At 45.0% G+C, this 22,031-nt stretch overlaps 2 protein-coding genes across 2 annotated transcripts in view; one reads left to right on the top strand and one right to left on the bottom strand.

The window, feature by feature from the left end:
• Window positions 1–17,578, top strand: part of cep70 (centrosomal protein 70) — a 131,711-nt gene extending 114,133 nt beyond the window's left edge. Inside the window, exons 12-16 of the mRNA XM_072473173.1 lie at window positions 660–818; window positions 1,758–1,926; window positions 2,153–2,267; window positions 4,413–4,492; window positions 17,347–17,578. Coding sequence (XP_072329274.1) covers window positions 660–818; window positions 1,758–1,926; window positions 2,153–2,267; window positions 4,413–4,492; window positions 17,347–17,435 — 612 coding nt within the window. The 3' untranslated portion in view covers window positions 17,436–17,578. The remainder of the gene's footprint in view (window positions 1–659; window positions 819–1,757; window positions 1,927–2,152; window positions 2,268–4,412; window positions 4,493–17,346) is intronic.
• Window positions 17,579–18,733: 1,155 nt separating this feature from the next.
• LOC140388827 (extended synaptotagmin-3-like) overlaps window positions 18,734–22,031 on the bottom strand; it is a 184,726-nt gene continuing 181,428 nt past the window's right edge. Inside the window, exon 23 of the mRNA XM_072473172.1 lies at window positions 18,734–20,907. Coding sequence (XP_072329273.1) covers window positions 20,856–20,907 — 52 coding nt within the window. The 3' untranslated portion in view covers window positions 18,734–20,855. The remainder of the gene's footprint in view (window positions 20,908–22,031) is intronic.

The following is a 22,031-nucleotide window of genomic DNA, read 5'->3' as shown; positions in this document are numbered from 1 at the left end:
AAGGATTCTTTGGGTCAGTTGCTTTGTACGTTTTTCATCAAAATAGATTTTTCAAATGTAATTACAATAGGGTTCTGCTGTTGCAGACCTAAATAGCTCATTGTTCACTTCTTCTGTTCCTGAATCAATTTAAAAGAAATCTGCTAGTGAACCTATTGTACCTGCTCCTATGCATTATACACAAGGAACCAAGCGCAGCATCATTTGTGAATGGGAGAGAATACAACTGCACCCTTAATTTTAGATGTATTCAGAATCACTTACTTTTCACTAGCATGTAGAGTGCTTTCCTCAACTGGCCTGTCAATAAATTGCCTCTGCTTTTTGACTCCACCAACTTTTATTCTGGCTTTGGATAAACTCAACATAGTGATGGTCTTATTAATTAAAATGGGCTAAATTATTTCCAGTTACAGATAAAATTCAACATTGTGGTGTCCTTGTTAATTAAAATAGGGCCTTATCAATTGAAATAGACTAAATTAATTCCAGTTATAAATAAAGGTATGTGCACTATTTTGTTTTCATTGTGAGTGCTCAGCATACAAGATCGTGTGCCTACTAGGAAGTATGAATTTCTGATTGAAGCAGTCTTATAGCTATAAACCATTTTAATACTGAATGAGTTTGATTCATATATTTTAATTCTCTTTGTTCAGGGTTTGTATGGATCTTTACAAAGGTTGTCAAAGTTGATACGTGGAAAATCTATGGATGTATATGACTCAAGTGATGAAGTCAGGGTTGAGGACCTGCAATTGACAGTGGATGCAATTTTGGATGATCTTGGAAATAAACATGAAAATACTGCATTAAAAGTATGCCTCATTTGTCAAAATTTGTTATTTTCCTTTTGTATTCTGATCCTGAAATGTTTATGTGAGGGGGAAGAATGTACTCCTATATTTTATTGATAATAATATGCCGCATAAACCCAGCACATTTTTGCTTTATTGGTGTTACCATTGCCCTATTTTCAAAGTGTAAGTTAATGCTTTTTTTGCTTTCTACATATGAAAAGAAGAAAGTTGTTTATTACATTTGTTTCTGCTTTTATTTTTAATCTTGGAATCTGACAGATCTGGTTCACTTTCAAAAACTGCATTTGAGCTGTATGGTGAGATTTAAAAATTCTAAAACATTTATAAAAACAGGAAAGTATTTTTTTGCATTTCTCTATTCAAAATATGGTATCTTGGGACAGACACTCGAGCAATCTGCTGGGCAGGCAGTTAAAATTGCCCAAGGAACTTGCCAACCTAGTTAAAATTATGATGACAATGTCAAAAGAACTGGCCATTTTCAAATATGCCTTTTTTTCCAAACACAAAATTAAATTGACAATTTTCTGTTAAATTGAAAGTGATAGATAATTCGACAAAAATAATATGGGGACGAACAGTGTGATGGGGTCAGAGGTAGTCAGGTCATATTTGGAATGGACTAATTAGCTACCTTTTCTACTGAAATTGTTTTGGTTCTATAAATTACTCCAGTTGCATGCAACAATTTAACCTCTGGATCAGAGCTGAGTAACTCCTTTCAAGTTCTTTATTGTGTTGTATACATTACTCGAATGGGACATCTGTTTTATGGTGTTAAAAGTTGAATCTGATAATTAGGTAAGGGATTATATGAGAAAGCTTGTCTTCTGAGACATGCATAGAATCATATTGCTAATTATTGACTTACAATTTATTAATATGTCCCTGAAATAATGAGGGATGCAAGGACAAACTAATTGTTTATCATTCTAGGAGTGTAAGCATGCTTCACCACAAACACTGGAGGGTATTGTCTCCCATTTCCAGAAACTGTTTGATGTGAGTTCTCTCAGTGGAGTCTATCCTAGGATGAATGAAGTGTACTCTAAACTTGGTGAAATGAGCAATGCTATGAAAAATCTCCGACATGTTTTGGGGTTAGGTAAGAAACTTAAAATTTAGTGTGCTTTTATATCTGTTATATTTTATTATAACATTTAAATATGACATTGTTAGGAAGAAAGTACAAAAGAAATAAGAGATCATTTAATCACAGTTATCTCAAATTTATTTAATAGATAAGATAACATAAATACTAAATTACAAATAACATTTGTTTATTTTCTTGTGATAAGGTAACCCTTTTGAAAACTTTAACTGCTTTTCAGCTGAACCCACTCCTCCTAGTGTGTTAGTGAATATGATTGGAAAATTGTGCAGCACTGTCAATGCTGACACCTACAGTCAAGTGCAGCAACTCCTGGGTACCCAAGATATAGACAGGTAATGGTTAGGTGTCTCAAACACCTGTACACTAAAGTAGTGTCTGCCTAACATTTAATTATGGAATATGTGAAATTAGATTGAATTCACCTTTGCCATTACAGATTATTCCTGCAATAATGTTTGTATAATAGAATAAGTATAATTCTTCCTCATTAACAAAAATCCTATTATCTTGTAAAAATATTAAGTTTTAATTTTTGTTTTATAAATTAAATGCCACCTTTCTGTTCAGTAGCAATACTATTTACTATCATGTGGAGCTAGTCGAGGTGAAATCAGAGGTGCCTTTGAGGAGAAGGAGAAGCTAGAATATTCTGTGATGGAGAGAGGAATAATGGATATGCAGATAGGGTTAGATGAAGTAGGTTCATGCGGGGTATTAACACCAGCACAGACACAGTAGCGTGGAATAAATTCTTCCAGGACTGTAAATACTGTGTAGTTTACCATTTCTTATCACATTTTGGTAATGGCAGGTTTTAAATGACACCGTGGCAGCGTATATCTTAATTCATGTATGATAATGCAAAAATGCAGGTGTTTAATGTTAAACCACACATGGTGACTATTAATCTAAGTTAATCAGAAGCTTTATTCCAACTGGTCTAACTGGAAATTAGATAAAAAGTAAGATTTAATTGGAATATATTGCACTTCTATAAATACTTGATTCTAAATGTCAGTTAACTGCCTGATAGGTCAAAGTAAGAAGTCTTACAACACCAGGCTAAAGTCCAACAGGTTTGTTTCGATGTCACTAGCTTTCAGAGCGCTGCTCCTTACTCAGGTGAATGAAGAGGTATGTTCCAGAAACATATATATAGACAAATTCAAAGATGCCAGACAATGCTTGGAATACGAGCATTAGCAGGTGATTAAATCTTTACAGATCCAGAGATAGGGTAACCCCAGGTTAAAGAGGTGTGAATTGTGTCAAGCCAGGACAATTGGTAGGATTTTGCAGGCCAGATGGTGGGGGATGAATGTAATGCAACATGAATCCCAGGTCCCGGTTGAGGCCGCACTCATGTGTGCGGAACTTGGCTATAAGTTTCTGCTCGACGATTCTGCGTTGTCGCGCGTCCTGAAGGCCACCTTGGAGAACGCTTAACCGGAGATCAGAGGCTGAATTCCCTTGACTGCTGAAGTGTTCCCCGACTGGAAGGGAACATTCCTGCCTGGTGATTGTTGCGCGATGTCTGTTCATTCGTTGTCGCAGCGTCTGCATGGTCTCGCCAATGTACCACGCGAGACCATGCAGACGCTGCGACAATGAATGAACAGACATCGCGCGACAATCACCAGGCAGGAATGTTCCCTTCCAGTCAGTGAGAATTTGTCGAAAAGTATGTCATAATAAATGTGTTAAAAATAAAAGCAGCCTCTATTGAAAGAATATACGTATAAAGCAACTCGGAATCCAAAGCACTTTAAAGTAAAGAACAAATACTTCAATGTATGAAACACGGCAGCTAATTTGCGCACAGCAAGGTTGCACATCATCAGAGTTAGGCGTTGTTGGGGGTTAAAGGTTGACTAGGACACTGGTAAAATGTCTGCTCTTTTGTGGAATAGTGCTGATGAATCTGAAGACATGTGGTGTCTCTGTTAATACCTTATCCAAATGACAGTGCGGTACTCCTTTACAACTAGATTAGCCTAGGTTATCTGTTAGAACTTAAATTCACAACCTCCTGGCACAGCAGCAAGACTGTTACAACTGAGACAAAACTGATGTCAAATAGACATTGTAAAAATAATTATGCGCGTTTCTGTCAGCCGCACTTTGGTAATTGAAAGCATTCTTTAATATAGATGATGCCAAACTCTGCTTCTGATTGTCCTAGAACAGTCTTATTGTGCTTCTAAAGATTTTACTGAAAGCCGTACAAAACACAAGACTATATTATGATTGATTTCACACTAAAATGTAAAATGCACTGGGAGGACTGTTTTTTCCTTATCTATAAATCAGGTGAACTCTACAGTTGACATATAGGTGTATGAGGGCCGTAGATTGAGTTTGCTGCAGTTAAAGAAAACCATTTTTTTAATGGGGCATTGCCTTCAATACAAACTTGCTGTTAAGTAAAGAGACATGTTTGCACTAAGATTTGACTTAGGAAGACATTTTTTTTTTAGCATAATCACTAAATTGGAAGAACATGAAGAATTCTTTCCAGCATTCTACACAGTTTTTCAGGACTTGCTGCAGATATTGGGTAAGAACCGCTCCTAAATTATTTTACCAGTTCTTATATATTAAGTGTACGTTTTTGTATGGAATTGAAATCTGGATAATTGGCTAATACCTGCATTTTCTATTGAGCCTGGATGAGATTTTCTTGGAAATTGCAAAACCAGTGTTCCTGGACCGGACCCCATCATTTGCCACAATACTGGACAGAAATCCCAATTTTAATTTTTTTTTTTAAATGGTGAGGAAAGGATACTTCGCTCCATAGAATCATAGAATTTACAGTGCAGAAGGAGGCCTTTCGGCCCATCAGGTCTGCACCAGCCCTTGGAAAGGAGCAATTCCATGCAAAAACAGGGATATGGTATATTAAAACAAACTTTATTATTACGTAGTATTATGCTACATTAACATCACAGAAATATAACTCAACAATAAAATGAACCACTTTAATTTCTAACAGATACCATCTTTATCTTCAATCAAGCAAAATCCATCATGGGTCAAAAAACTTTTAAATACAGTTAGCAAACATAAAACTATACCTGCTGTACACTTCAATAGAGTTGATTATAAAGGACCGCTTAGTGAGAGGGTGATCCTGTCAGGAAACAGCCTGTAGATTCTTGTCTGTGTCAGACTACTGCTTAATCTGACAGACTTTTGCAGAAGCTTCTGTTCTGTTCATGGCCAGAACTAAAACTAACTCCAAAAACTGACTGCCACAGACCTAACTCCTCCCATTACAACATTATCCCTTTCCCATTCAACTCCAAAGACCTAATTACTTAAGTTTAAACACCGTGGGCAGAATTCTCCGATCTCCGATGCCCAAATCGCGTTTGGCAATCGGCCGAAGAATCCCTGTTTGTGACGAAATCGGGGGTGGCGCCGCTTTCACGATGCTCCGCCCCCTCCAAAGCGGCTAACTCTAGGTGTATGCCGCACGCCATATCGACGGCCTCAGGACATTACCTGAGGCCCACCCCCCCGATGCTCCGCCCCCCCCACCGGCCGAGTTCCCGACGGTGTGGGTCTCTCGTGCTAGTTTTTTCCGGGAACTCAGAGTGGTGGCTGTGGACTCAGTCCAGCGCCGCCACAGTCGGAGGAGAGCTAATCCGCAGGCAGGGGGGACATTTGCAGGGGCTGGGGGCACTGGTGGGGGTGGTCAGGGGGATGCGAGCCTGGCCAAAGGGGCGGCACTATTTGGCAGGCCGGGTCCGTATGGCCGACGCCATGTTGCACAGCACGGGCGCTGCAGGCCGTGCGCATGCGCGGCTATGGAGCCGGCAATTCTCCGCCCGCATTGGCAGCTGGAGCCGGGTGCTCTATGCTGCCTGCCTGCTATCCCCCACCAAACGGAGGATCGGTCGCCGTTTTGCGCCACCGTTCCTACGCCGGCGTCAAGGCATAGCCTGAAAATCGGAGAATCCAGCCCAATATCTCTAATTATCTACTCCCCAGAAATCATAACAAAGAACCATTGGCCTCACCTTGTGAACAAAAACATTGCTTGAAACAACAGTGATCTCACTTTTATGACATCTTAATTGCACCTTCTGCAGCGAATGTCTATTTTTTAAAACCAGGATTTTAAAAAAATACTGCACCAAGTACATATAATACAATATATACATACCAATTTCTTACATTCATCACAATAGCGGGTTGGAAAAGTGACGTTTAGCTCGCTGATGACAATGGTAGCTTTTCCCGCCATATCGTGTGACACTTAGTGCCAAAAATGTCTATGCACGGGTACCATGCAGTACCATTTGGCATTCAGCCTCTGATTCATAACATATGATTGGAACGGGCGCCATTACCTCAGCCCTTTAATGATCAAGGTGGCATAGCCAGCGCACTTGCTGCTGGGAAGTCATGGCTGCAAAGGCTAAGCAGCATACTGTCCCAAAACTCACCGCCTCCCTGGAGCACCTGGATGCAGTGGAGACCTGCAGCAATGTGACAATACTGCGTTTTGCACAAAGATCTGCCCGAAAGATTACCAGTACAGCTAACAGTATGCAGAACGGGACAGCCTCCAATGTCCCAAGAGCATGAATGATCATCTCTGTTATGCCGTGTTAATTCACTCTCATCACACTCAACTCACACACCCATTAGGTATCTACAGGGGTCTCAAGTAATGTCAGCTCAAGGGAAACCACCACTATCTCTCCCACACACATCTTCGTCTCCCCGCTGGGTGGTGTCCTCCTCACCTTGCTGTTTCCACTCACCATCCACACATGCTATGCATCCTTAACATCTGCTCTGGTGCATGTCCAGTTTGCACTCTCCATCTGTCTTCATGTAGGACAAATTGGCACATGACAAGAGGGAGAAATCCCAGACGGGTGGAGGTGAAAGTCCTCACAACATTGATAAGAGAGTCATCCAGCTGGCCGGAGAAGATGTGGACTGGTGAGGCCATCAGTGATAAACCAAGTGAGAATCCAGCACTGCAGCCTCCATGAGACAGTAATCCTGTGCGTCATGGCTCCTGTTTCTCAGGCCCCTGTCATGAATTAATGAACTTTCTTTCACAGGTACATCTGGGAAGTTGCCAAGGGAATCCACCAGCCCCAAGAGCAGTACAGAGAGGAATTCACAGACCCTGAAATTGAAGACCCATCACAGCGCACACCCACACCCTCCACCTGTGCAGAGACATCTCCGTGAGACCTGGTTTTAGAACAGCCTCGAGGTCCCAATCTGGTGAGCACCTCGCCCTGTCTGATCTACAGCATTTCAGGGTGCCGGCATCGGAGGATTGCTGGAGACCAGTAATCTGCCGAGTCCAAGTCAGATGATGATCTTCTGGATTTGGTCATGCTTCAGTTGCTCTACAAAAGGCATACTCGGGAAAATCAGGAAGTAATGGGTCTGGTTTAGCACAGTGGGCTAAATCGCTGGCTTGTAATACAGAACAATGCCAGCAGCGCGGATTGAATTCCCGTACTGGCCTCCCCGAACAGGTGCCGGAATATGGTGACTAGGGGCTTTTCACAGTAACTTCACTGAAGCCTACTCGTGACAAGCGATTATTATTATTATTATTATTATTATTATTATTATTATTAGTAATAATGTCTGGTACACTCTAGGTGATTGGCGACACTCCACAAATCTAGGTTAACACAGCTAAGCTGACGGCTGCTGTATAGACATTGGTGCAAGACTCTGTCCTGCACTGCTGCAGGACATGCAAGCCATGGTGCAGGCATTTGCTGGAATCCATCAATGCCAACGCCAGAGGACGGTGGGGCTTCTTGATCTCACTCCTCTATATCCCAAGGAGAAAGCCTCCCTTGGGCACCCATACGGAGGAGGAGCAGCTGGTGCACTGCCCGGGCTCATCCACGCCGGTGACTCCCGGAGTGGCCAGCCCATCTAAATCTGCTCCTGTGATCACTTCAGCTCCAACTCCACTGGCCAAGGAGGATGGCACTGCCACGCAGCAGGACCCCAAAAACAGGCCGGGGCCTCTCAGGGACTGGCCCTCTGGAGGATGCCTGCCAAGGTCATCACAAGCAACAGGGCTAGGCAGGCAATTGGCTGCCTCCACCTCTGCTGTGGATGTTGGGATGCACCAAAATGTAGTCGCAGGGTTAAATAGGTTAAGAAGCTCTCGTTGCATGGCGCAGGTATGGGTCTTGAGCATTTTACATAATGTTCACCACTGTAAATAATCTCCCACTAATTGCACCCTTGTTATGGCTCCTTGGTCTGATGAGTTGTGTTCCTGTAATTCCAAAGTGAAATAAAGAGCTTTGATGAAGAGTCATTCAGACTCGAAACATTAGCTCTGTTCTCTTTCCACAGATGCTGTCAAACCTGCTGAGACTTTCCAGCACTTTTGATTCTGAAGTGAAAACCTGATTTGTGCACCAGATGATGGCAATGTGCTCAATCCAGGACTGCCTCCATTTATTTTGTGCAAGGTTCCCAGCACACTGACGTGTTCAGTCACTGTGAAGGATGCCATCAGTCATGCATGTATCTCATAGGGAATGAGGATGTCTCCCATAATGTGCAGGGCTTGCGTTACCCATTCCACCAGACCAGTTCAGGCATTGGAACCGAATTTTCAGAAACCCCCAAGGTCTGCTCCACTAAAGTGAGAGTTGCCGCATAACCTTCATTATATCTCATCTCAACTACACGCAATGCCTGGCAGAGGCCACAATCAGCCACAACCCCTGAGGAGCCAACCTACAGCCTCAGTGAACCCTGAAACATTTCAGGGACCGGAGAGTGGCTTGGAATGTAAGAGTCATGCACACCCCCCTGGGACTTGAGCACCCACCTAAAGAATGCGTTTGGTGTTGTCACAGACCCGCTGAATATTCAGCTAGTGGAAACCCCTGCGCTTCACATTGTTCATTGCTTGATGCCGTGGAGCTCTAAGTGCTTCATAGATGCAGTCCATTCACCCTGCACCTGTGGAAAACCAGAGATTTGCACGAAGCCCATCGCTCCTGCATCCTGGCTTGCCTTATCCTGGTCGAAATGGACAAAGTTGTGATGATTGGGTCTGTCATCTCCTGAGACACCCGTGCCTGGAGGCTTGTGAAGTCCTCCAGAGTTTACCTACGGAGCTCTGGAAGGAGCCACTGGCATGAAAATTACGCGCTGCTGTAACTTTCCACAACACTGGCAGTGGATGCCCTCTGTCCCCTTGGCGCCAAATCCTGCAGAAGGTGGCAGGCATGAGCAACCAGTTCCCTGGACAGGCATAGTCTTTGGTGACACTGTCCTCGGATATCTGAAGATATGTTAAGCGCAGGATGTAGACTGTGGGTCTAATGAGGTGCCTCTGAGCGACGGCTCTTTGGGGTTCAACCTCTGCATGTGAAGCCTGTCACCCCTTCCTCTTCACAGTTCTGCTCCTGCCTTTGATGAGCCAGGTGCCTCCGTTGATGTCTTCTTCTCTCCTGCCTCTCTCGTGTCTATAAGCAAGGAGCCTGGTGATCTTGTTGTCATTCTTCACATTCTCCTCACTGATATATCAGAGAGACATGACAGTTAACATTGGTCACTTAAGGACTTCCGGTGGCGGCGATGAGGGAATAAGTCGCACATTTGGTGGCTCCTGTTTCGGTTGGACTTTTGGACCTTTTCCCCTGACTTTTTCGCGCTTTTGAGCGCGGAACTGGAAAGCAATAGTACTCAGGCACTGGACCCATATTGTATGGACCTAAGAAGCCGGTGGGACCGTAAACAGCAGAAGAAGTGGTTGAGTAAGGGCACAGTGGAGGCTGTGAGAGAGACCAGCATGGCTGGTGTTCAGAGCAAGGAGCCGACAGCCCAGCTCTGTCAGCTGACGGGGATGGAAACTGGGCATGGTAACAGTGAGGAGGTCATGGGTGGAGCTGGCCAGGAGGCGGGCCAGAGGAAGCGCGACACATGGCTGGGGGGCTGGCCAAGGAAAGGGAATGGCTGACCGGTAAAAAGGGGGGGGGGGCGAAGTGCCCCCCAACCAGGCTGATCAGCTGGAATGTTAGAGGGTTAAACGGGCCAGTGAAGAGGGCGCGTGTGTTTGCGCATCTGCGGGTTCTGAAGGCGGACATAGTCTTGTTGCAGGAGACGCATCTGAAAGTGGCAGACCCGGTTAGGTTAAGGAAGGGCTGGGTCAGTCAGGTCTTTCATTCAGGGCTGGATTCTAAGACGAGGGAGATTGCGATCCTGATTAATTAAAGGGTACAATTTGAGGCGGAGGGCACAGTCGTGGACGGGGGTGGGAGGTTCGTTATGGTGAGGGGTAAGCTCGAAGGGGTGAGAGTAGTCCTGGTCAATGTGTATGTCCTAATTGGGACAACGTGGATTTTATTAGGAGGATGCTAGGGAAGATCCCCGACTTGGACTCTCGTAAGTTGATCATGGGCGGGGACTTTAAAACGGTCCTGGACCCGAGCCTGGACCGGTCATGCTCAAGAATGGGCTGGTTGCCAGCGATGACAAAGGAACTGAGAGGGTTCATGGAGCAAATGGGGGGAGCAAATCTGTGGAGATTTAGCCGGCCGACGGCGAGGGAGTTCTCGTACTACTCCCACGTCCACAAGGTGTATTGACTACTTTGTTATGAATAGGGACCTGCTGGCCGGAATGGTGGGGGCAGAATATTCGGCAATTGCCATATCGGACCATGCTCCGCACTTGGTAGACCTGCAGTTGTGTAAGGACAGCTTTCAGCGCCCACCATGGAGGCTGGAAGTTGGACTACTTGCGGACGAGGCGGTGTGCGAGAGGCTGAGGAAATGCATGCAGAATTACCTGCAGGTGAACGATACTGGAGAAGTCTCGGCAGCAGTGCTCTGGGAGGCACTGAAGGCAGTGGTGAGAGGGAAGCTGATTTCAGTCCGGGCGTACAGGGACAGGACAGATGGGGCAGAGACGGACCGACTGATTAAGGCAATTCTACGGACGGACAGGAGTTACGCGGAATCCCCGAGGCCAGAGTTACTCAGGAAACGACAGAGGCTGCAGGCCGAATTTGAGGTGCTGACTACAGGCAAGGCTGTAGAGCAGCTTAGAAAGGTAAAAGGCGCGATTTATGAGCATGGGGAGAAGGCCAGTAGAATGCTTGCGCAGCAACTGAGGATGAGGGAAGCGGCTAGGGAAATAGAGAGGGTAGTGGATGGAGAAGGTAACCTAGTGGGTGATCCAGCAGGGCTGAACAAGGTCTTTAGCGACTTTTATAGGAAGCTGTACACTTCGGAACCACCTGGGGGACCGGGGGGGCTGAGGCGATTTCTGGACGGACTGACCTTCCCAAGAGTGGAGGGGGGGAGGGGGTTGATGGACGGACTGAGGACCCAGGTCAGGATCAAAGAGTTATTGGGGGACCTGAAGATCATGGAGTCGGGTAAAGCCCCAGGGCCGGATGGGTATCCGGTGAAGTTTTACAAAATTTGCCGGGATAGTGGGGCTGGTGCTAGCCAGGGTATTTAACGAGGCAAGAGACAGAGGGAGTTTACCCCCGACGATGTCGCAGGCCACCATCTCACTCATTCTGAAACGGAATAAGGACCCGGAGGCCTGTGGGTCATACAGGCCGATCTTTTTGATCAACGTAGACGCCAAGTTACTGGCCAAGATTTTAGCAACCAGAATTGAGGACTGTGTACCGGATGTAATTGTGGAGGACCAAACCGGGTTTGTAAAGGGGAGGCAGCTGGTGGCTCAAGGTGATTACGATGCCCCCGGAGAGTAGGGAGGTAGAGATAGTGGTAGCCATAGATGCTGAAAAGGCTTTCGACAGGGTCGAGTGGGATTATCTGTGGGAGGTACAAGGACGGTTCGGGTTCGGGGCGGGGTTCATCGACTGGGTTAGGCTATTGTATCAGGCCCCGGAGGCGAGTGCAAGGACGAACAGGACGGCATCGGACTACTTTAGACTGCACCGTGGGACAAGACAGTGCTGCCCTCTCTCCCCACTGCTGTTTGCGCTGACCATAGAGCCGCTGGCAATTGCACTGAGAGCTTCTAGGGGCTGGAAAGGGCTGATCCTGGGAGGAGTGGAACAAAAAGGTTCTTTTTCGGAATGGCAACCGGTGACGAGTGGTGTCCCGCAGGGTTCAGTGTTGGGGCCACAGCTGTTCTCTTTATATATTGACGATCTAGATGACGGGACTGGGGGCATTCTGGCTAAGTTTGCCGATGATACAAAGATAGATGGAAGGGCAGGTAGTATTGAGGAGGTGGGGAGGCTGCAGAAAGATTTAGACAGTTTAGGAGAGTGGTCCAAGAAATGGCTGATGAAATTCAACGTGGGCAAGTGTGAGGTCTTGCACTTTGGAAAAAAGAATAGAGGCATGGACTATTTTCTAAACGGTGACAAAATTCATAATGCTGAAGTGCAAAGGGACTTGGGAGTCCTAGTCCAGGATTCTCTAAAGGTAAACTTGCAGGTTGAGTCCGTAATTAAGAAAGCAAATGCAATGTTGTCATTTATCTCAAGAAGCTTGGAATATAAAAGCAGGGATGTACTTCTGAAGCTTTATAAAGCACTAGTTAGGCCCCATTTAGAATACTGTGAGCAAGTTTGGGCCCCACACCTCAGGAAGGACATACTGGCACTGGAGCAGGTCCAGCGGAGATTCACACGGATGATCCCAGGAATGGTAGGCCTAACATACGATGAACGTCTGAGGATCCTGGGATTATATTCATTGGAGTTTAGGAGGTTGAGGGGAGATCTAATTAAAACTTACAAGATAATGAATGGCTTAGATAGGGAAGTTGTTTCCATTAGCAGGGGAGACTAGGACCCGGGGGCACAGCCTTAGAATAAAAGGGAGCCACTTTAGAACAGAGATGAGGAGAAATTTCTTCAGCCAGAGAGTGGTGGGTCTGTGGAATTAATTGCCACAGAGGGCGGTGGAGGCCGGGACGTTGAGTGTCTTTAAGACAGAAGTTGATAAATTCTTGATTTCTCGCGGAATTAAGGGCTATGGAGAGAGAGCGGGTAAATGGAGTTGAAATCAGCCATGATTGAATGGTGGAGTGGACTCGATGGGCCGAATGGCCTTACTTCCGCTCCTATGTCTTATGGTCTTATCGAGTCTCATTATACGCAGACGACCTGCTGTTATATGTATCGGACCCAATGGTGGGGATGGACAGTATTATGGCAACCCTGAGGGAATTTGGCCGGTTCTCCGGATACAAATTGAACATGGCTAAGAGCGAGTTGTTTGTAATTCAGGCGAGGGGGCAGGAGAGTAGGCTGAAGGGGTTGCTGTTCAGGCTAGTGGGGGAGAGTTTCCGATATTTGGGGATTCAGGTGGCACGGGACTGGCGCAGTTGCATAAGCTCAACCTGTCCCGATTGGTTGAAAGACTGAGGGAGGAGGTCCGGAGGTGGGATGCGCTTCCGCTGTCATTGGCGGGGAGGGTGCAGACTGTTAAGATGACGATTCTCCCGCGGTTCTTGTTTGTTTTTCAGTGTCTCCCCATCTTTATCCCGCGGTCCTTCTGTAAGAGACTGAATAAAATTATTCTGGGATTTGTATGGGCAGGGAAGTCCCCGCGGGTGATGCTTGAAAGGAACAGAGGAGAAGGGGGGCTGGCATTGCCGAACTTCAGCAACTATTACTGGGAGGCCAACATAGCGGTGATAAGGAAATGGATGGTGGGTGCGGGGTCGATTTGGGAGCGGATGGAGGCTGCTTCATGCAGGGGCACTAGCTTAGCAGCCCTGGTCACGGCACCTCTGCCGCTGCCGCCAGCACGGTACTCCACCAGCCCGATAGTGGTGGCGGCTCTTCGGATCTGGGGCCAGTGGAGGAGGCATGTCAGGGAGGTAAGAGCATTGATGTGGACCCCAATCTCCGGCAACCACCGATTTGCCCTGGGGAGCATGGACGGGGGGTATCGACTGTGGAGGAGGGCGGGGATTGTGAGGATGGGGCATCTGTTCCTGGAATGGAGCTTCCCGAGCAGGAGGGCGCTGGAGGAGAAGTTTGGGCTGGCGATAGGGAACGACTTTAGATACTTGCAGGTGAGGGATTTTGTACGCAGACTGGTGCCATCCTTCCCACGTCTCCCGCCGAACGGGTAGTTTCTAGGGGAGAGGTGGGAGAGGGTAGAGTTTCAGACGTCTACAAGGAACTAATGGGAGCTGAGGATACGCAGACCGAGGACCTGAAGCTTAAGTGGGAGGAGGAGCTCGGGGGGGGAGCTGGAGGACGGTATTTGGGCAGAAGCCCTGAGCAAAGTAAACACGACTGCAACATGCGCCAGGCTCAGCCCGATCCAGTTTAAGGTCGTGCACGGGCCCACATGACGGTGCAAGGGTAGAGTAGAGCAGTGTTCTTTAAACTTTTTTTCCGGGGACCCATTTTTACCAACCGGCCACCATTCGGGACCCAACCCGGCCGACCTGCGCGACCCACGCTGGCCGACCTGCGCGATCAACCATTTTCTCTCACCTTGTTTGCTGCTGACAAAAATGGAGGAAATGGTTTTGGGTCCCTTTGACCCTCGTACACACTCCTCCAATGGAACCTGTTGGATGAAGGTGAAGTCTTCTGGTGTCGGAAAGTATGGAGTCTCCATCTGTCCAAAGTTATGAATTTTTTTCCTGTAAAATTTTATCAGATAAAATCCACCCCGAACTTGTAAAAACAATAAAACAAATAAAATAAATGAAAAAAATGAATAAGACCCCCCTGAACTTGTAAAAAAAAATGAATGAAATAAATAAAAATTAAATGAATAAAATAAATGAATAAAAGCCACTACGGAAGTTGTAAAACAAAAAGCTGCAACCGTTTAAAAAAATTTGGGCCGCACTGCGCGTTGTGCGCCGATCATCGTGTGCGCATGCGCAATGCGGCCCAAATTTTTTTTTAACATGTTCGCAGCCGCTTGCAGCCGGCGTTGTGAAACGCCGGCTGCTGTGTGGGGATTTGCGTGATCGGGAGCGCTGCGGACAACGGCTCCGCGACTCTCCAGATACCCGCCCGCGACCCACCCGCGGGTCGTGCCCCCGGCTTTGAAGAACACTGGAGTAGAGTAGAGTAGGGGGATATTGAGGCAGGTCCGTGCGTGAACAGAGCCGTGGATTGCACTGTTTAATTTGTGTAATTTGTGTCTTGACTTCTTTTTTTTTGTACTGTACAATGTCACTTTTTCTATATGCCTAAAATACCTCAATAAAATTGTTTCAAAATTGTTTTTTAAAAATTGGTCACTTAAGGACCACTCTTTGCGAAGTAACTTCAGACACGAGTGGACAAAGCCCAGACTCATATCCTGGCCACAACATTGCTGCCCAGTCCTTACATCGAATTCTGCTTTGGCAAGACCCCATACCACCCTTTCCCATCATCTCATGACTGAGTGCCAACAATTTTGGCCACTCTACTGCATACGGAGCTCTGATCTCAGGCACAGCATTGTCCAGAGCTTCAAACTAAGGCCTCGCGCTCAACCTAGTCGATGGGGACACTTGTCAATATGCACCTCAGCACACCTCAAGGATGAGAAATGCTCTGCTCTGGCAATATGTCATTGTCAACTCAAAGGGGATACAGTTGCTTGACCAGTCGGGCAATGGACCAGGCACACCATGCACTCTCTATTTTTGAAATCAGTGCGCCAAGTGTAAATTGCTAAGCAGAGATCAGTGGCACTCGCACGCATAAGTGGTGCTTGAGTGGACACAATTGCGTGACTAGTTTGATTCCAGGCACATCAATTGTGATACATCCCTTGGCAACATTTCACTTATCATAAACCATTCCTTCCCGCCCGCCCGTCTGAGTGGAACCATCTGTCTGTGATAACTCCCTACCTCCACACCGCTCTGCCCCAGGCTTCCCTTGCCTCTGTGAGCCTCAAGCCCCAGGCTTCAACTGTCCTCAATGAGGCCCTTCCAAGAAATCCATGGCCTGTCAGCAGAAGGAATCCTTAAGAATGTTGCTTTTCAGACTTGACAGTAAAAGACCTCTGGTCCATCGAAGGTACACCCTGTCACCACCACCCCCCACTTGTAGCCCCCATACCCTGCACAGAAACACGGTCGCACCCATCTTGGCCCCCAGTACCTTGTAGTCAAACGCCCTGTAAACTGCGGTTAAATCCCTGGTATCACTCAATCAACATAGGCCTCCGGTACCCTTCGAGTCTTACCCCTTCAAGACTTAACCTGGTGCCCCTGAGTCAAGCCTGGTGTCCCCCGAGTCTCACCCCAGTGCCCCTGAGTCAAGCCTGGTGTCTCCCGAGTCTCACCCCAGTGCCCCTGAGTCAAGCCTGGCGAGCCAAGAGACGATACCCTGTCCCTTCGCCCTCTCAAGACGGAGCTGCTCCGCGAATGCTGCAATCACCTCTGAGCTCCTCTCGGTGGTTTTCTCGCCAGCCATTTTTGGAAGCTAGTCGTGGTTCATGCCATTCTGACAATGCCATGGATAGATTAAGGGAATTATGAGCCTGATAATGAGATGCTAATATATTCGAATGAGATTCATGACGTTCAGTGACAGCCACCACAGTCCGCCACTGACAGGGGGAAGGGACGATTGCGGCAAGATTTCACACTGACATAAACGCGACTTTGTACTTCTCACAATATTTTCCACTCCTGTCGTCAAACCCGACCAGCATGAATTTACCATTGCAATGTAATTTTCCAAATTTTTGGAGGAATGGCCTATCTTTACTTTATTTTTTTACGGGTGTGGGCTTCATTGGCTAGGCCAGCATTCATTGCCCAGCCAAATTGCCCTCGAGAAGGTGCTGCTGAGCCACCTTCTTGAACTGCTGCAGTCCATGTTGTGCAGGTACGTCCACAGTGCTGTTAGGAAGGGAGTTCAAGAAATTTGACCCAGTGACAGTGAAGGAACGGTAATATAGTTCCAAGTCAGCATGGTGTGTGCCTTGGAGGGGAACTTTCAAGTGGCCGTGTACCCATGCATCTACCACCTTCTTGGTGGTAGAGGTCACCGCTTTGGAAGGTGCTGAGTTGCTGCAATGCATCTTGTAGATTGCATGCATTGCTGCCACTGCATAGGTGATGGAGAGAGTGAATGTTTAAAGTGGTTGATAGGTACCAATCATGGGGCTGCATTGTCCTGGATGATGTCAAGTTTGTGTTGTTGGAGCTGCACTCATCCAGGTAAGTAGAGAGTATTCCTTCAGGCTCCTGACTTGTGCCTTGTAGATGGTGGCCAGGCTTTGGGAAGTTGGTAGGTGACTTACTCTCAACAGAATTCCCAGCCTCTATACCACAGTTTTTATATGGCCTATCCACTTCAGATATGGGTAATGGTAACCCCAGGATGTTGATGGTGCTTAAACATTTGTTTTGATTGAATTCAGAAAAATGTTTAAAATGTTGCTACACCATGTAACTTTCTCCTTTTTATTTCAGAGGTAGACCGTATGGATTGCATTTTACCAGCAGTTTGTGCACTAAAGCTGAAAACCACAAAATTGACCTCGGATTTCAAGCATTTCTAATGAAAGTATTTGCCAGCTGGTGCTTATGCAAATATTTACTTTTTCAAGATTGTACATTTTATCTATTTATAATCTGTGATTTTCTAGATTTTGTATATCCTTCAATTAAATCTATTTCAACTACCTCAAGTTTGTGCAACATTATTTGTGCTAACAATATAAATGGTTCTTGATTTTATTGTCGGGGCTAGTTTTTTCATAAGTGTGAGGCCCTGTGGGGGCACCATTGCTGTACAGTATTTTTATGACCCAGCAGCTGCAACTTCTGCATATTTATAAATCTTCAGGGTATGTGGCTAGCCATGAAACTTAGACTTCAGTAAAAGGGGAAATATTCTAGCAAATATCCAGAAGTAAAGTGGGACTAAAACAGCAAAATCTACTTCCTTGAATGTTAAATATTCATTTTGGCTTCGTGAGCGTCAGAACCGTGAAAGCGGAGTCTCTTATTCCACTGTTGCAATAGATGTTATCACTCAAAGAAGTTTGGACTATGTATTTCCTATAGTTAAGTATTTCTCAAGCAGTACTTGTTTTAAGATTGTTGTTTCATATGAGGTAAGGTCACTTCACTGGTAATGAGATCTTTTTAATGGTAACAACATACAAACTCCTTTCTTTCAATCTACAACAAAGTTTCACACTTAATTCATCTTGCCTGCTAAACCTTACCTTGGAGACTGTGTTGTTAGTGACATTTGTTGCTAAATGCAAAAACATAAGTGCACAGTTTACCGCAGGCCAAGATGAAGGAAGTTAAAATGACCCATAATTGCTGAAGCTGCATTAGCAGTAGAACATTTGAATGCTAATGTCTCAATGTGGAATTTGGTGACTGGTCCTATGAGCAGCAATTAATCATAGAATCCCATTAGTGCAGAAGGAGGCCATTCGGCTAATCAAGTCTGCAACGACCCTTCAAACGACCACACTACCTAGGCCCAATCCCCCGTCCTATTACTGCAACTCCACCCTAAGGGACAATTTAGCATAGCCAATCCACCTAACCTGCACATTTTTGGACTGTGGGAGGAAACTGGAACACCTGGAGAAAACCCATGCAGACTCGGAGAATGTGCAAACGCCACACATACAGTTACCCAAGGTCGGAATTGAACCTGGGTTCCTGGCTCAATGAGGAGCAGTGCTAACCACTGTGCCACCGTGCCACCCAATGGCTGAGAACATCTTTGATATTTAGACTGATTACATTTTAGTGACGAATGATAGATGGAAAGTCAAGTCTTTTTCTTAAAATCTATTTAGTGCCAAGATACTAGAGCAAGTAAACAAGGCTCTTCATATGAAATCAATTTATTATTTACAACTGCTAAAAAATAGCAAATCATAATTCAGTAGCTATGCCCTGTTCTTGAGCATTTTCCTTAAAGCATTAACACTAATCAACATCTCACATTTACAGATGTAAACACTTGATAAAAATAGACCTGTTTTCCTTAATGTAAGTGTTAACTGGCAATATTTGGCTAATTCTTACAACAATTAATTATGTTGCAATCTGCTCTTAAATTATTTTTAATAATAATTTGTGCATTGTGAACATGACTCACTATTTTGATACCAGATTATTCAAAACCCTTAATTAAAAGTACCTAGTTAAAAAGTTGGCTTTCTGGCCAAGAAATGTGCATAAAAATAAAAACTTACTAAAAGCAAAAGTCAAATAGAATCTGGGGAAAATATACATTAAAATGAACACACAAGCTGAATTTGTCCAGTGTACTTGTACAATTTACACACACATTTCAAGCTGACATCAGGATTTTTAACATTTTTTTTTAGAACTTTAAATAAAAGGAAACATTGGAATAGTGTTGAACTGAACAGTAAGCTGGAGAGCACTAATGTACTTGGTAGAAATAAGCCATGGTGAGGTTCAGGTGTGACACATGCAACTAAGCTACGGGTTTTCTCAAATTCTTCCTCCAAAAAGTGCAACTTTGCAGGTTTGGCAAAACAAATCAGAATATTTTCTTAAGAGTAAGAGATGGGAAATTAGAGTTGAAAAGAAGGACCTGGGTCCATGTACACATTACCAAAACTATAGGATGTGTACAAAACATCTAAGGGAATGTCGGCCTTGGTTTTAAGTGAAACAGAATATGACTGTTTTAACTGAAACAGAATGACAGGCCATTCAGTCCCACAAACCTGTTCCACCATTCAGTTGGGTCATAGCTGATCTGTACATCAGCTCCACTTATCTGGCTTTGATCCACACCCCTTTATGCCTCTCATAACTTCTTTTATCTAATTGAGGTGTTACAAATGATTTGTTTCAGTCATACAGAGCCTTAATTGATCACCATCTGGAGTACTGTGTAGAGTTTTGGGTACTGCAATTCATAGAATCATAGAATTTACAGTGCAGAAGGAGGCCATTCGACCCATCGAATCAGCACCAGCCCTTGGAAAGAGCACCCTATTTAAGCCCATACCACCACCCTATCCCAGTAACCCCACCTAACCTTTTTTGGATACTAAGGGGCAATTTAGCATGGCCAATCCACCTAACGTGCCATCTTTGGAGGAAACTAGTGCACCCGGAGGAAACCCACACAGACAGTCACCCGAGGCCAGAATTGACCCCAGAGCCCTGGAGCTGTGAGGCAGCAATGCTATCCACTGTGCCACCCAAATGATCTCTGTACCTCCAAATCCAAACACTAATTGAACAGGGTAATACTGGTACTTAAGGGGCTAATCTGAGAACAAGTTGAACAATCTTTGATTTATGCAAGGTCAAGCTTTTCTTTACAAAATCAAACCTTTTTCTTTTCTTGTTGGAACGGAGGCATCGTAACCTTAAAATTAGAGCTAAACCATTTAGGACTAATCTGGAATGATTTATTCCACAGAACAGTGGAAATGTAGAACTCTCGCCTTCAAAAGGCTGGGCTTAATTGAAGTTTGCAAAACCAACATTTTAAGGTAAGGTTAAGGATAGGGATCAAATACAGGTAAATGGAATTAAAATACAGATTAGCCATGATATAATTGAATAGGAAAATGTGTCCAAGGAGGTGATAGCCCAAATTTTAATTGATGGGGAAATGTACTCAGTGGCGTGAATGGCCTACTGTTTCTATTTAATTCTACCATCAAATAGGTTTTAGCTATTCTGATACATTCAGATTAATTTGTAAAATTCCTCACTGACAACTGGGATTACAGCACTTGGCTTAATGAAAGAATTGACACTCTAGCTCGGTCGCTTAGTTTTAAGAAATTTAGGCATGCATGCAGTTCTGTCTCTTGGGATTCCTTGGCGTAAAAAGAAAATTAACAGAACAATAAGTATTAACTGCAAGCATATTCAGTAATTTGACATGAGAGTATACAAGATCTTTCTTCAAACAAACAACACAAAAAATCAAATGCGCCTCTGGATTAATGGCATTAAAGGTTTTTTGTTGCTTTTCTTGGCAATCTGTCATCGGTCAATTTATACCTATGAAGGCAACAAAAGGACAATATCAATTAAAAATAAACATTTTCCATCTTCCATATGATAAATATTAATCAGAAAGAGACGTTTGTTAAAGTCATAGTTATTGTTGATTCTCATTTCAATTTTCTCAGTGTTCATAGTAAAAGATCAGCCTGTTTTGTGGATGAGATTGTGCCACAAGGTAACTAATTGGCTTTCAATTATTGTGTGCTACACTGGAAACCATGGCAGAATGTTCCCCAAATGCAGTGGAGATCGCAATCTCAGACTCTTCTTTCTTCATCCATCCATCCAGCTCAGCTAGGTTACTTGGAAATTTCCTGGAACGTCCTCCTCCAGGTACCATGCCCTAAGACGGCATTGGTGACCATGCATTTGATTGGTTCATGATTCTGATTGGCAAAGTACTGCAGTGGTTCACTGTTGTCTTCTACAGTATGGCTGACCAGGAAACCGTCCTGCTCCTACCCATCAGGCATATGGGAAGGACTTGAAGGATGATAATCAACTTGTTTGGTCAAGTTATGAATGTACCCTCCTTAACCTTCAAGTCTTGGCATTGGACTTGAACCCAGAACGTATAGCCCAGAGGCAGGGATACTATCCACTATGGCACAAGACCTCCACATCCTGGAACCAATGCTGGCAAATGATCACATGAGTTGAAAAGAAATTAAATTAAAAAAACAAATTAGAAACTAATTAAATAAAATAGAGATGAAGGGTCAGGTGATGTGTTGTTCCTGCATTTATGTGGGAGCTGGTGGACCGCATTGTGGTTCCCTGTGACCACGTCTGTAGTAAGTGTTGGTTGCGTGAGTAACTGTGGCTGGATTCTGATCTTCGGTCCAGAGGAGGTTCATCAGAATGATCCCTGGAATAAAGACCTTGTCATATGAGGAGCAGTTGAGGACTCTGGGTCTGTACTCATCGGAATTTGGAAGGATGAGGGGGGATCTTACTGAAACTCACATGATACTGCAAGGCCTGGATAGAGTGGATGTGGAGAGGATGTTGCCACTAGTAGGAAAAACTAGAACCAGAGGGCATAGCCTCAGACTGAAGGGACGATCCTTTAAAACAGAGACAAAGAAGAATTTCTTCAGCCAGAGGGAGGTGAATCT

The sequence above is a fragment of the Scyliorhinus torazame genome, chromosome 2 (assembly GCF_047496885.1).
Source record: "Scyliorhinus torazame isolate Kashiwa2021f chromosome 2, sScyTor2.1, whole genome shotgun sequence".
NCBI classification, from domain to species: domain Eukaryota; kingdom Metazoa; phylum Chordata; class Chondrichthyes; order Carcharhiniformes; family Scyliorhinidae; genus Scyliorhinus; species Scyliorhinus torazame.
The sequence above is the reverse complement of the archived record's forward strand: the minus strand, read 5'-3'. Positions and strand labels throughout refer to the sequence as shown.